General features: G+C 38.0%; 1 protein-coding gene across 1 annotated transcript; it reads right to left on the bottom strand.

Annotated features, from left to right (window-relative positions):
- Positions 1-92: 92 nt before the first annotated feature.
- LOC145467797 (uncharacterized) lies at positions 93-9475 on the bottom strand. Its single transcript, XM_081451386.1, has 15 exons — positions 9435-9475; positions 9302-9340; positions 9055-9128; positions 8113-8190; positions 7580-7628; positions 7011-7067; positions 6566-6655; positions 5859-5893; positions 5286-5440; positions 4959-5022; positions 4733-4829; positions 3749-3951; positions 2573-2696; positions 1582-1721; positions 93-1084 (listed from the first exon to the last, which is right to left on the bottom strand). Exons 1-15 carry the CDS (start codon positions 9445-9447, stop codon positions 809-811), a joined length of 1494 nt encoding a protein of 497 aa, XP_081307512.1. The 5' UTR covers positions 9448-9475; the 3' UTR covers positions 93-808.
- Between the last annotated feature and the right edge of the window lie 2070 nt (positions 9476-11545).

Genomic DNA, 11545 nt, shown 5'->3' with positions numbered 1-11545 from the left:
AGAGGTGTATGTTCAGCTCCGTTCTCGAAGCTTGGAAATGTGATAAAAAAAATCGTTTTTGATATAACACCTCAAATGCGCGATGACAACAATCCTTCAAGAAATGTTTAATTTGTAAATGATTTTCAACACATAGTTCAAAGAAAATCGTACCAAACAAATAACACGCTAAAAATCACAAGTGTCACTTGAAAATGTTTCAGTTTATTTTTTTAAGAGAGAGGCCGTCCGATCTATTTCCTATACTAACTGTGTGCGAAGACGACAGAGATTGTCCATTACGGGCCTATACCTCGCCTGTGGAACTGAATCTGGAAGAGGCCACTAAATGTAAAAACTACTTTCTACAACTGTATTGGGACAGGTATGGCATCTCTCATGTGATCCAGTGGATTCGCGCGCAGGCTCACGCCGCACGAAGAAAGGAAAAATACTTTGTGCGTGATAAGTGAATTGAAGAGGCCAAACGTGGCGATTGCTTATTAATTCAAGGATATTTAATTCAGCAGCAAAATGAAAGTTCAGTGTTGTAGGTCGGCAAACAAGTTATGTCCATGTTTTTCTTCTTCTTTAAGTTCTTTCTGGTCTTCAGAGGCTTCATTTCAAGCGTCGTCATGCAACGCCCCTCGGTTAGAACATAGTAACTATGGTGAGAAGGGTTGCGTGACAGCCGCCAATGAGACGAAATATTCACACAGTTACGTCAGTGTCACATAGAATTGACATGGGAAGTTGTTCCAGAGTGCACAGTATTGTACTGTATTGAGTAACAGAATTTGTTCGCGATCACTGTTTATTCATTGTCTTATTAATCGTCATCAGCAACCGTTTCCTTTTTCCTCCCCTCCTCCCTGGGACAAGACTCATTACTGCTGTCATCCGGGGCCTCGCATCGATCTTTAACCGAGTCATCATCGTCCTCGGGCTCAGTCCCCTTGAGTTCATCATCCGGCTCGGTCTTGGTTTCTTCCTCATGATCTTTGTCAGCGGTTTTTTCCTGTGTTTGTACATCCTCACCGCGCTTCAAGGCCTGGATGCGACGATCAATGGCGGTCCACAACCGCTGGATATCGTTTGGAGCGGCCTGCGGGAGAAAATAAAAAGGCTCATCACGTGTACGCGTGACTAATGTTCTTGAAGAGAGATGTTCAGGAATGGCACGTTCATTGAATGTTTAGTAGATGGTGTTGGAAGTCTGGTCTGTTGAAACTGATTGGTCGTAATGGTAATGGCTAAACGCCATGTAAAATTTGTCGACAGTCTTTGGTCGGTTCTAGTAAGTTTCGATGCATCTATTGTTAGTCAAATTAAGTCAGTCTGTTTGAGGTCCATCTACTGTTGGTCAAATTAAGTCAGTCTGTTTGAGGTCCATCTACTGTTAGTCAAATTAAGTCGGTCTGTTAGAGGGCCGTTTGTTGGTTTCGTTTATGTCGGGAATAAGTCGTTTGCAAGATGCCAGTAGTTGTTGACATCTGTTGAGAGGGTTTTTTTCTAAGTTAGTGTACCAACTTCCAAGGTCAGTCTACTGATACTCCTGGGTTCAAACCATGTACTAAGAACAGAAACTGAACTGGTACTCACCATTATAAGGTAAATTTTAATGTCTTTTTCACTATCCATTGCAGTGATTCGTAAACTTTTCTCATTTCCTTTTTCTAGAGTCATACTTGGCCACAGTTTAGTGTTGAGGACAACACGTAAACTTCCTTGGGTGCGCATCACTAAAAAAAGCACATCGTCATTCGTCACTTTACTTAGAATAGGTAATCGTATAAATGCAATTGCAATTAAGGATTTTCTCTACGAGTGATGTTTGAGAATTCTCTCAAGATTGCACAAGCCGTTAGGCGAGTGTAATTTGGAAAAAAATTTCAAATATCACTGATAGGGTAAATCCTTAGTTACTTGAGCTTTCATGTAATACTTCATTTAATATGAATGTGGAATTTTTGAATGCACGAGCATTGCAATGCAATTAAAAATCAAAGATAAATTTGCCTGCTCTATGCCAATCACAGTGATGTAACTTTGTCAGTTAATTATAAGTTCATAAACATCAAAATTCACGTTGGACTTGCTAGTTTGCCAGAAGCCTGCATGTTTCAATAACCTAATTGCCGAGACTCTAGTGTCTAACAGCTCCAACCCTGCTGGATTGTAAGAGGGATAGAAGCCTGTGCAGGGACGATGGAGTCACCTGGTAATAATCACATAGCAAGGGTTTCATTAACATTTTCAGCAAGAAGGCAACTGGTTTTCACAGGCAGACAAAACTTTGTAAAATGAACCTTTTTGTAAGAAAAACTTTCCTCCAGATGGTCAGACCAGGTGGGCAAAATCATCCTCACAACTGGTCAATTTGCTCGGTGCCTAGCCCTTCATGAAAACCCTGTTACATAGCCCTATTGAAAGATACAGTGTAATTACCGAAACTGGATGCAAGAGGCTTTATGAGCCAAGTGTCACAATTGAAGAAAGTTAGATAGCCATATGACAAAATTTCACAGCTGTTTGTCTACGATTTCCCTTGTATTCTATTCAAAAGGTTATGAATTCTGAGAACATGACTTACCTAGCCTGGATTGGAAGATACCTTCTGTCATTGACTGACACATGTCATTCAATCTGAGCACACCTCTTCCTTTTTCTCTCCACGAATGAGTTACAGTATCAAACACAAACAACCGACAATTGCTCTAAAAAACACAGAATTAACAAGGTGTTATAATGACAAACAAACTTCCTTATGTAATTCTTGTAACTGTTGTCGAAGGCTTATTGCAGCAGATTGTGTCCAGGTTCTAGCCCTGGTTGGGGTGACTGGCATGTTCTTTATAGCCAAGACATATTGCTCTTACAATGTTTCTCTCCATCCAGGTTTCTGAATGATGACCATTGCACTAACTGCTAGGGAAGTATAACAAAAGCTTGGAGGTAATCTGCAATGCAGACTTAGGGCCTCTTCACATGAGCCTGCTAACCGGGTGGCTTGGTTACAGGGACAAATTTTGTTGTCGGTTCATATGGGAAATTTCAGCCATATCAACCAGGAAGAAATTTAAGAAACAAAACCAAAACTCTGGAACATGAACTTGCATGGTTTGCGACTATTGTATCTTTGTGGGCTTGTGTAACTTTCCTAATAAAGGTGATTTGTATACTTCTGAAGTGGAAATACACACAGGACAAAAATGTTGCCATCCTGGATGCTATGTTGTGAAATTGAAGCTATTTGTCACAAAAGTTTTGTTGTGGTCACCCAGGCTAGAGTAATCCAGGGGTTTCATTGATGTTTTCCACAGGAGGGTAATTGGCTTTCACAGCCGGGCAAAATGTTTTGAACTGAGCTTCTTCTTAAGAGAAACTTTCCCCTAGATGGTCAAACTAAACAGGCAAAATCATCCTCACAGCTGGTCAATTTGTCCGGTGCCCAGCCCTTAATGAAACCCTGGTGTTCATATGGGAAATTTTCATCCTGGTTACCAAGATCTCCACATGAACACAAAATTTTTACAAAGGAAAGAGCAGTGAGGCAAGATCTCAGAAACTGAGCCAGCCCAGTTGACATGGCTCATATGAAGAGGCTCTAGATTTGTTCACCCCCTAGCCTCTGCTTAAGAGTATACAACTGTTTGTGTAAGAACCTAACACAAGGCATTTTAGACAAGAACTTGACTTGCACCTCAGTATGCTGATCTCAAGTGCTACATCCTGTTGGACACAAAACCACAGGATACCCAATACTTACCTGAAGAACATTTCTCTCCTCCTCTTCACCTGTGACAACAGCCACCCGTGCAGGCTGGGATTTTGGTGGACTGAGATGCTCCTCCTGGTATGCCATTGCTGCTTCAGCTAGTGACTTGTGAGGTTTATCCTGATTGGGAGAGCTGGGACCTGATGCATCTGCACAGGATTGCGCCAAATCGGCTAGCGTTCTCAGCTCCTCATCTGCAATGAAATGGTCACATTTTCCAGATCATAAGCATGCAGTACATGCAGACAAACAACTTACACATTGTACTTTTTTCAGCTTTCAAGCAAACAAAGATACATAACACTGAACAAACACAGACCAACCCAAAGGGTAAAAGGGTAAACCCAAAGGGTAAACTTGTTAAATGTTTTCCAAGTTGTTGGATATCTTTAGGGCCATTATTGTATCTGGATGCCGAAGAAGACAACAGTAAATAACCTCTGGGGCGTAAAATGAGATAGTAGTTGTAGCGTTAGTCGAGGTCCAGAATGCCGTCCCTAGCACACCCTACTATGATACCTTGGATTACTGCCTTGGGGTTAATAGTCGGAGGTCAGAAACAGGACTGTTGTAACATGGGCAACTTATTGTCTGTAACATTGTGTACAATACAGACTAAAGAGCCATGTTGTGTATACAAGCCTAAAGAGACACATAAATTAGCCTGTAGTTCAGGTGTATTATTGCCGCGCTAGTGCACATTTTTGTATTAGGCCGTCATCTTGGATTTGGTAACTGTGGAGGGTTGCGGTGAGGGAAAATTTGTGGAGGGAGTAGGTGGGAGGTGGTACTCTGTACCAGTCAAACATCCAATTACACTCCAAGATGGCGGCATCTAAAACCTGATCTACATGTATCAAGTGTCCAACAAATAGAGTTGTGTGCTGTCTCTGACAGTGAATTGTTACAGTTATAAATTAGAACTACACTATTGATACTCCACAAACTTATTATTTTATGATATTTTTGTTGAACCTGTTTTGTGATCCTTAGAAGTGCTGTTGGTGTCTGTTGGTTTCTCCTCTGTTGTCTCACTGGGTCCTTCCTCCTTTGTAGTATTGTCAGCAGAAAACTAACAGAATAAATAAATAATGCACAATGTTATTATAATGTGTTAAACAGAAACACAGGAAATCTGTACTCATCTCTGCATTATTTGTACAATATTGAGTGAAGAAGATCTGTTTTTTGCAACCCTCACCATAACTCGTTCGCCCATGTTTTGTCCAAATACAAATGATCCACTTGGAGGTTTAGCAGAGGATCTGGCAAGAGAAAGATTGCAATATGTAACAAGAATACCAACACTTACAACCCAGACTTTTATTCCCACATCGCTATTTTTCTTAAGGCTAATCTTATCTATTGCAATCCCACTCTGCAGAAAATATTGTGTGGCTCCAGAAAACATCCATACTCCCCGTTCACAGAATGCTTGCATGAACTGCCGGTTCACCCACATAAACATGTAACAATGTCTTATTTAAGAAGACAACAAATAACATGAAGTTATATCAGGTCGACTCACTCTTTTGGGCCAGTGAGAAATTGTTCAAAGTAATTCTTAGAAGAAGCTCCAATTATTCCTGCCAGCTGCTCTCCAGGAGCAGACTCATGTGAGCGCTGTGATGTGTCTGTGCTCTGCTCTGTAGCAGAAGATTCACCACTGGACACCCCAAATGTCTATAAAAAATAAACAGAATTAAGCAACATTAAGTAAAACCTGTCATGCTGAGAGAAATTTCACTGCAACTAACATTTTCAAACTACTGCACTGAAAGGCTTATTTCAGGATCAAAGTGGCATAATTACTATAATCCCAGAACAACCTTATCTCCGTGTGACTCACTCTTCAGTCAGTCAGGCTGTCTGTCTGTCAGATCATAACTTTTAAGATCTACCTTTGATTTATAAATCATTCAATACAGACTTTCTCTTTCAAATATTTCCAAATGTGCATGGAATCCAAAACTCACAGAATGACTCAAAATCTTTAAATCTGGCCCCTTTCTTGTCAAGAAAGGGGCCAGATTTAAAGGTTTGGAACTGTAAAGTTTGGGGTTATGGGGGCTAAAAATGGCTAAATGTAAGATGTACATACCTTTGGAACTGGAGAAGTTGTGGAATTTCTATCAACTATAAGACAGAAAAGGAATTTAAGTTACAAATTGTTGAATTATAAATGTAGGAGCATGTGGTGACTGATGAAACAATGATGTTTTAGGCCTGCAAGATGTCATCAGTAAAATAATAAAGATTTCAATATTATTTTAGAGTGAAGCCCATTATAATAATTTAAAGAAGATGGTCAAGCATTGCTAAAAATAATAGTCTCTTTGACTGCATGGAAAATGACTTGTTATCTGCAGATTGAATCTGACCAATTATTTCTCTGTCTTTATTGACCCGGTCTTAAGTGCAAGCCTCTACCTTTCTACTAGCTCAATTTGTTCTTGGTAGTCCTGAGTTCAATGCCACAGTAATGTTTATATAGAGCCAAAGAGACAACCTTCTGCCAATTTGGATCCCAAACTATGTTATGTTTATTTGTGATAATTGTTTTGTCTGTTCAAGTGCCAGGAATCCAGCTAGTTTTAAAATCAAGTGCATAGGCAGTGTAATCATAATTTTTTGCTTCTTTTTTTAAAAAAAGTAAAGTATATTTGTCTTTGCCAAAAAAACATCATTTTTGCTTATAGTAATGACCCTTAATAATTAATTATAATAACTATTAATTATAAATCCTAAACACAGAATCACAAGAAAAACAAATAAATAATAAACAATTATTGTTATTGTTATAAGTACATTTAGATGATGAACTTGTCAAATTCTTTGCCACATCAGAGAGAATGGATGGTTTAAATAGAAGCTTTGGAGGTTTAACTTCCTCTGTTTCTGAAAGTAGATAAAATAAAAGTTCATGAATAGTTATTATCACAATGTGAAACAATATGTTTAGCAGGGTTGGCACAGTGATGAGAGTGCTCTCTTCCCACCAATGTGGCCTGGGTTCGATTGGTGCCATATGTGGGTTGAGTTTGTTGTTGGTTCTGCCTTGCTCTGAGGGTTTTTCTCTGTGTTCTCCAGTTTTCCTCCCTCCACTAAAACCACAATCCAACACTCCACAATCCAGTTCAACCAGGATAGAGGACCTACATGAAAACCAGCTAAGGCTGATGTGGCTTCCTCTCTAAATATTGTAATTTTTAAACAAGATAGTAAAGATGTGTTATGCAGTTACAACAAGTACCTTCATTATTTTTGTTTTCAAGTTTTGCTGCCTTTTTTACTGGTGATGAACAAGCAGCTGTAAAATAAAATAAAAACAATGTATTCTTTATGCAAACATGCATATGTATACATACAAGAATGTACAGCTACAGCAGTATACCAACTGACATAAGATACCTTTAACAAATATACCTGTACAAGTTTTGACATCTCGAAACATCCGTATTGTACATAATTTTTAGAGGGCCACTGGTTTGTTAGTATTTTTATACTATTTTAGTGCTACCCTCTTTAAATAAAGTCTTTACTTACTTACTTACTTAATTCTCTGGGGCAATTCAATTGACTAGAGAAGAATTATTTCTGGATGTAAATATCTGCTTTAAGTATATCAGATAAAAATCTGTGGTACCATATTTCATTACAAAATACTCCGTGACTTGTAACATAAATGCAAGACCCTAAATAAAAACTCAATTCAGACAAATACTGGATCTGCAAGATTGATTTTAATCAAGAAAATAACAAGCTCAAAACAATTTAATTATATTCTTAATACTAAAAGAGTTCTTATCAGTTTTCTGTTACCTTCCTCTTGTTCCGAGTCATCATTTCTTTCCTCCATATCTGCTGATCTCTATTAACAAAAAAGTTAAAGGAACTATGTCACGGTTTGTACATCTTGAAAATTTAGGCCAAATTTTTCAAGGTTATCATTTGTAGTCCATGTTAATCTTCTCCATCCTTAACCATCCTTGTTTCGTAATTTATTATTATCTCTTTGACATTTACATGTATCTATCTTACTAAACTACTATTTTCAGGGTTTCCTTCAATTTAAAGGTAATTTTGTACGTGGCCAAAATAACTCAGTATGCTGTGCCTGAGCTCCTTTAAGTCTGGAGGGGAAAAAAAAACATTTCCCTTCATCCAATAACTGACTTGCTAGTGTACTCTTGTTCAAATAACGGGATTTCAAAACTTAAAACTCATCCTACAGAGTGAGCAAAATTAGCAGAAACTTGAAAATTTCAATCCAAAGAGTTTAAAAGATGTTAACAATTAAACACCACTTTCTTTCTCATACTAAATTTGTATAAGTAGTACATGTTTTAAAGCACCTTAACTGATACTCCAGTAGAGTGGAATTCCTCATTTTCAGCCTCCTCCTCCTCTGCATCATCCTCAAGATAAGCGTTCTAAAGTGAAAACAAAGGACAACAATTTTTACCCTTTTAAATGCATTTACTGGTAAATCATCTTTGGATATAACGCAGTTTCCACTTGGGTGTTGAAATGTAATTGGTTTAATAGCTTTTATTTTGATTAATAGCTTTGCTTGGTTTTAAGTGTAGACGGATGGTCTCACAATGATATACAAAAATCTCACAGAAAACAGATTATAAGCTGACAGGATACAACAAGTTCCTTGCACATTTTTGTTTTTGGTTTGCTAAGGTGATTGTCTAGCACCAGTCCTGTGCAAAATCTGTAGTTCTTAGGTAGATTATAATTCTTTCTTGATTCACTAGCTTGCTAGACACAAAACTCATGACTTGTTGACAGTCTCTCGCATTCTGGTCAAAATGGCAGACATCAACAACAACAAAAAAAGAACGTTAATTCTTGTGTTGGTTAAGGCACATTATATTTTAGGTTATTCATAAACAGGAAACAGACATTTTCTCTTCGTTAATTTTTATCCGGCAGTCGATCAATCTCCAGGTTTTTACTAAAACCTTGACGTCAGGTTTTAGTGCCTTGAGTTGAGTTCTGTATTTACCATAACTATAACACAAGTTTAGCTAGCACAAGGAATCGTTTACATGCACCATACTGATTCAATGTCATAAATTTACAGCGTGAATAAATTGAAACTTCAAAGTCTTTAAACGATTCAAATACAAGAATACACTTCGTCTTGACTGAAACAAAAGTACCTACAGAGTTAATGAAGAAAAGCTAATAAAATAATATTTCCTTCTGATAAAAGAAAAGACCATGTTTGTTTTCAAACAGCACAAAAGCAAGTTAGACATTGGGTGTTTCACTTATTTACGTACCGTCACTCTCCCAGACGTATCTTGTCTCAACATAAACTTCGGCGGCGCTAAAATTCGCACAGAGCCACTTGTTCCTGGAATGAAAAATTGGCAGAACAACAGAAAAAAATAAAATACATAAATACAAACAAATTCTATAAAAAGAAATCTGGCAAACTGTCAAAACATTCAGACCAGTAATGCACCCGAAAATTCGATCGAGAGATTCACAAAACATGTCCTATCAATAGTGCTATTCCTGTTTTACCTATAGAATCCTCATTTTCGGCAGCTATAGCGGGAGAAGCTGAAACAAAAGCGACAAAAAGAAGTTACCGCAGTTTGTTAGTTGGAATAATGTCGAAGACTTGAGCTATTAACCTCAAACTTCAAAACCTCACCATTTTCCGCCATTTTTCGTTGTGACCATCACCTGTGCGCGTGCGTTGAGATTTTCGATCCAATCCCCTCTCGTAAAATTGAAGGAGTTTCCGAAGGATTGGTCTGGGATCGTCTGGGATAAAACGGGCCAAATAATTGGGAAATTTTAACCGTTAGCCGTAAAAAATGTTAACCGTAAGGGCAGTGACCCAGCTTAAATCCTTGAAACATTTGTAAGAACCTTATGACTCAGCACCAAACTGAATAGAAAGTATTCGTTTTTTGATGTTTTATTATGACTGAGAAAATTTTAAATTTAATACTTCATTGAGATTGCCTGAGAGCCAGCCAATGTATCGTTGATTTTTAATCTACCTCGCAGGCGCGCGCGTTCGTAATTTTTTAAGTCGTATAATAAATAAGTAATTGTAGATAAATCAGTATGGAAGCTCAGGTTATCAGTAAGAATTTTCCACAACTTGTGGTATTTGAGATTTTTTTCAAATTACACCAGCCCGGCAGGCTCACAATTAGTATTTTGAGAGAATTTCCAAATGTTATGGAACTTATTGTGATTTGATTCTTTAGGTTTCTAGTTCTCTGCGTTTATAGGTCTTTACAGTTTTATATGATCAATTATTGTACATTTTTAGTTTTAATTTTTTGAATATACTCGGGCCGTTGATTACCTGTAAACAGGCTGATTAGCTAAGCGTAACTATAGAGTATCTTATCTTATCTTATCCTTATCTTATCTTTACGAGCACTATTTTAATATTGTAATGCGCTTTTGATCATTTTATGTTAAAAAGCCCAATATAAATTAATAATTTATTATTATTATCATTATTATTGTTATTATTATTATCATTATCATTATCATTATTATTATTATTATTATTATTATTATTATTATTATTATTATTATTAAAGATTCGCACAGCTATTGATGATATTGAAGCTGGTTTCGTCATTGGCTCCGGGCAACAACAAGTTGCCTAGGGAAGCCAAGAAACACCCCTTGTTTGCTTTTTCTCTTCTTTCTACATCTCCAGCACCTTTCTAAGAATTCTTGCCGACCCCAACAATGCACATCTCTGGATCAGTCCAACAGGAATGCCCACCTCAATGGTTCTCAGATTGTCCTTCAATCTCAGTGGTATTGATCCCAATGCTCCCATTACCACTGGAATAACCTTTGTCCTCACACCCCACATTTTTCGAACTTCTCTTGCTAGATCTTGATACTTTTCAAGTTTTTCATCTTCCTTCTCTCTCACCCCATTATCCTCTGGCATTGCCACATCTATAATCTGGCAGCTCTTGTCTCTCTTGTCAATGATCACCAAATCCGGTCTCCTAGCCCCTATTTCATGGTCTGTTCGCACACTGAAGTCCCATAGAAGTTTGTAATCCTCATTTTCAAGCACACTGTCTGGAACATGGTCATACCATCTCTCCTTTCGTTCAAACCCACATTTTCCTGACAGGTCCCAATGGATTGCTCTAGCCACGTTATCATGTCTCCTTTTGTATTCTTTTTGTGCCAGTTCCGAGCACGAACTTACAATATGGCTCATGGTCTCGTTACTCTGCTTACAGATTCTACATTTCGGGTCATTCTGTGACTTGTCAACCATCGTTTTAATATAGTTTGTTCGTATTGCTTGATCTTGTGCAGCAATGATAAGAGCTTCTGTTTCTCTCTTGAGCTTTCCTTCTTTTAACCAGGTCCATGTTTCCTCACTTCTTTGTTCTTCACCCTGTCTTGCAAACTGTCAATGTAACGGCTTTTCTTTCCAGTCTTGAATATTTTCAGGTCTTCTCCTCGCTTTAAAGTTGGCAGCTGTTTCTCTATTCTCATCCCCATCCCTCCTGACGGCTTTTAACAGTTCTTCCTCGCTTGTTTGGACATAACATTCTAGCGATATCTTTGCTTGATTGACACAATCCTCTACGGATATCAAACCTCTCCCTCCATCCTTCCTTGGCACATAAAGTCGTGCCACGCAGTCCCGTGGATGGAACTCTCCATTCATGGTTAGCAATTTTCTTGTTCTGCGATCTAGGTCCCGAAGTTCTTGTTTCCTCCATTCAAGTATTCCTCCTGCATATCTAACGAGTGACACTG

The sequence above is a fragment of the Orbicella franksi genome, chromosome 14, assembly GCF_964199315.1.
Source record: "Orbicella franksi chromosome 14, jaOrbFran1.1, whole genome shotgun sequence".
NCBI lineage: Eukaryota > Metazoa > Cnidaria > Anthozoa > Scleractinia > Merulinidae > Orbicella > Orbicella franksi.
The sequence above is the reverse complement of the archived record's forward strand: the minus strand, read 5'-3'. Positions and strand labels throughout refer to the sequence as shown.

Excerpts from the sequence above, each read along its gene's own strand:
- LOC145467797 (XM_081451386.1), bottom strand. Across the intron at positions 4,830-4,958 it reads ACATGGGCGAACGAGTTATG|TTTTCTGCTGACAATACTAC; the intron begins GTGAGGGTTGCA and ends TTATTCTGTTAG. Across the intron at positions 2,697-3,748 it reads AGGAGAGAAATGTTCTTCAG|AGCAATTGTCGGTTGTTTGT; the intron begins GTAAGTATTGGG and ends TGTGTTTTTTAG.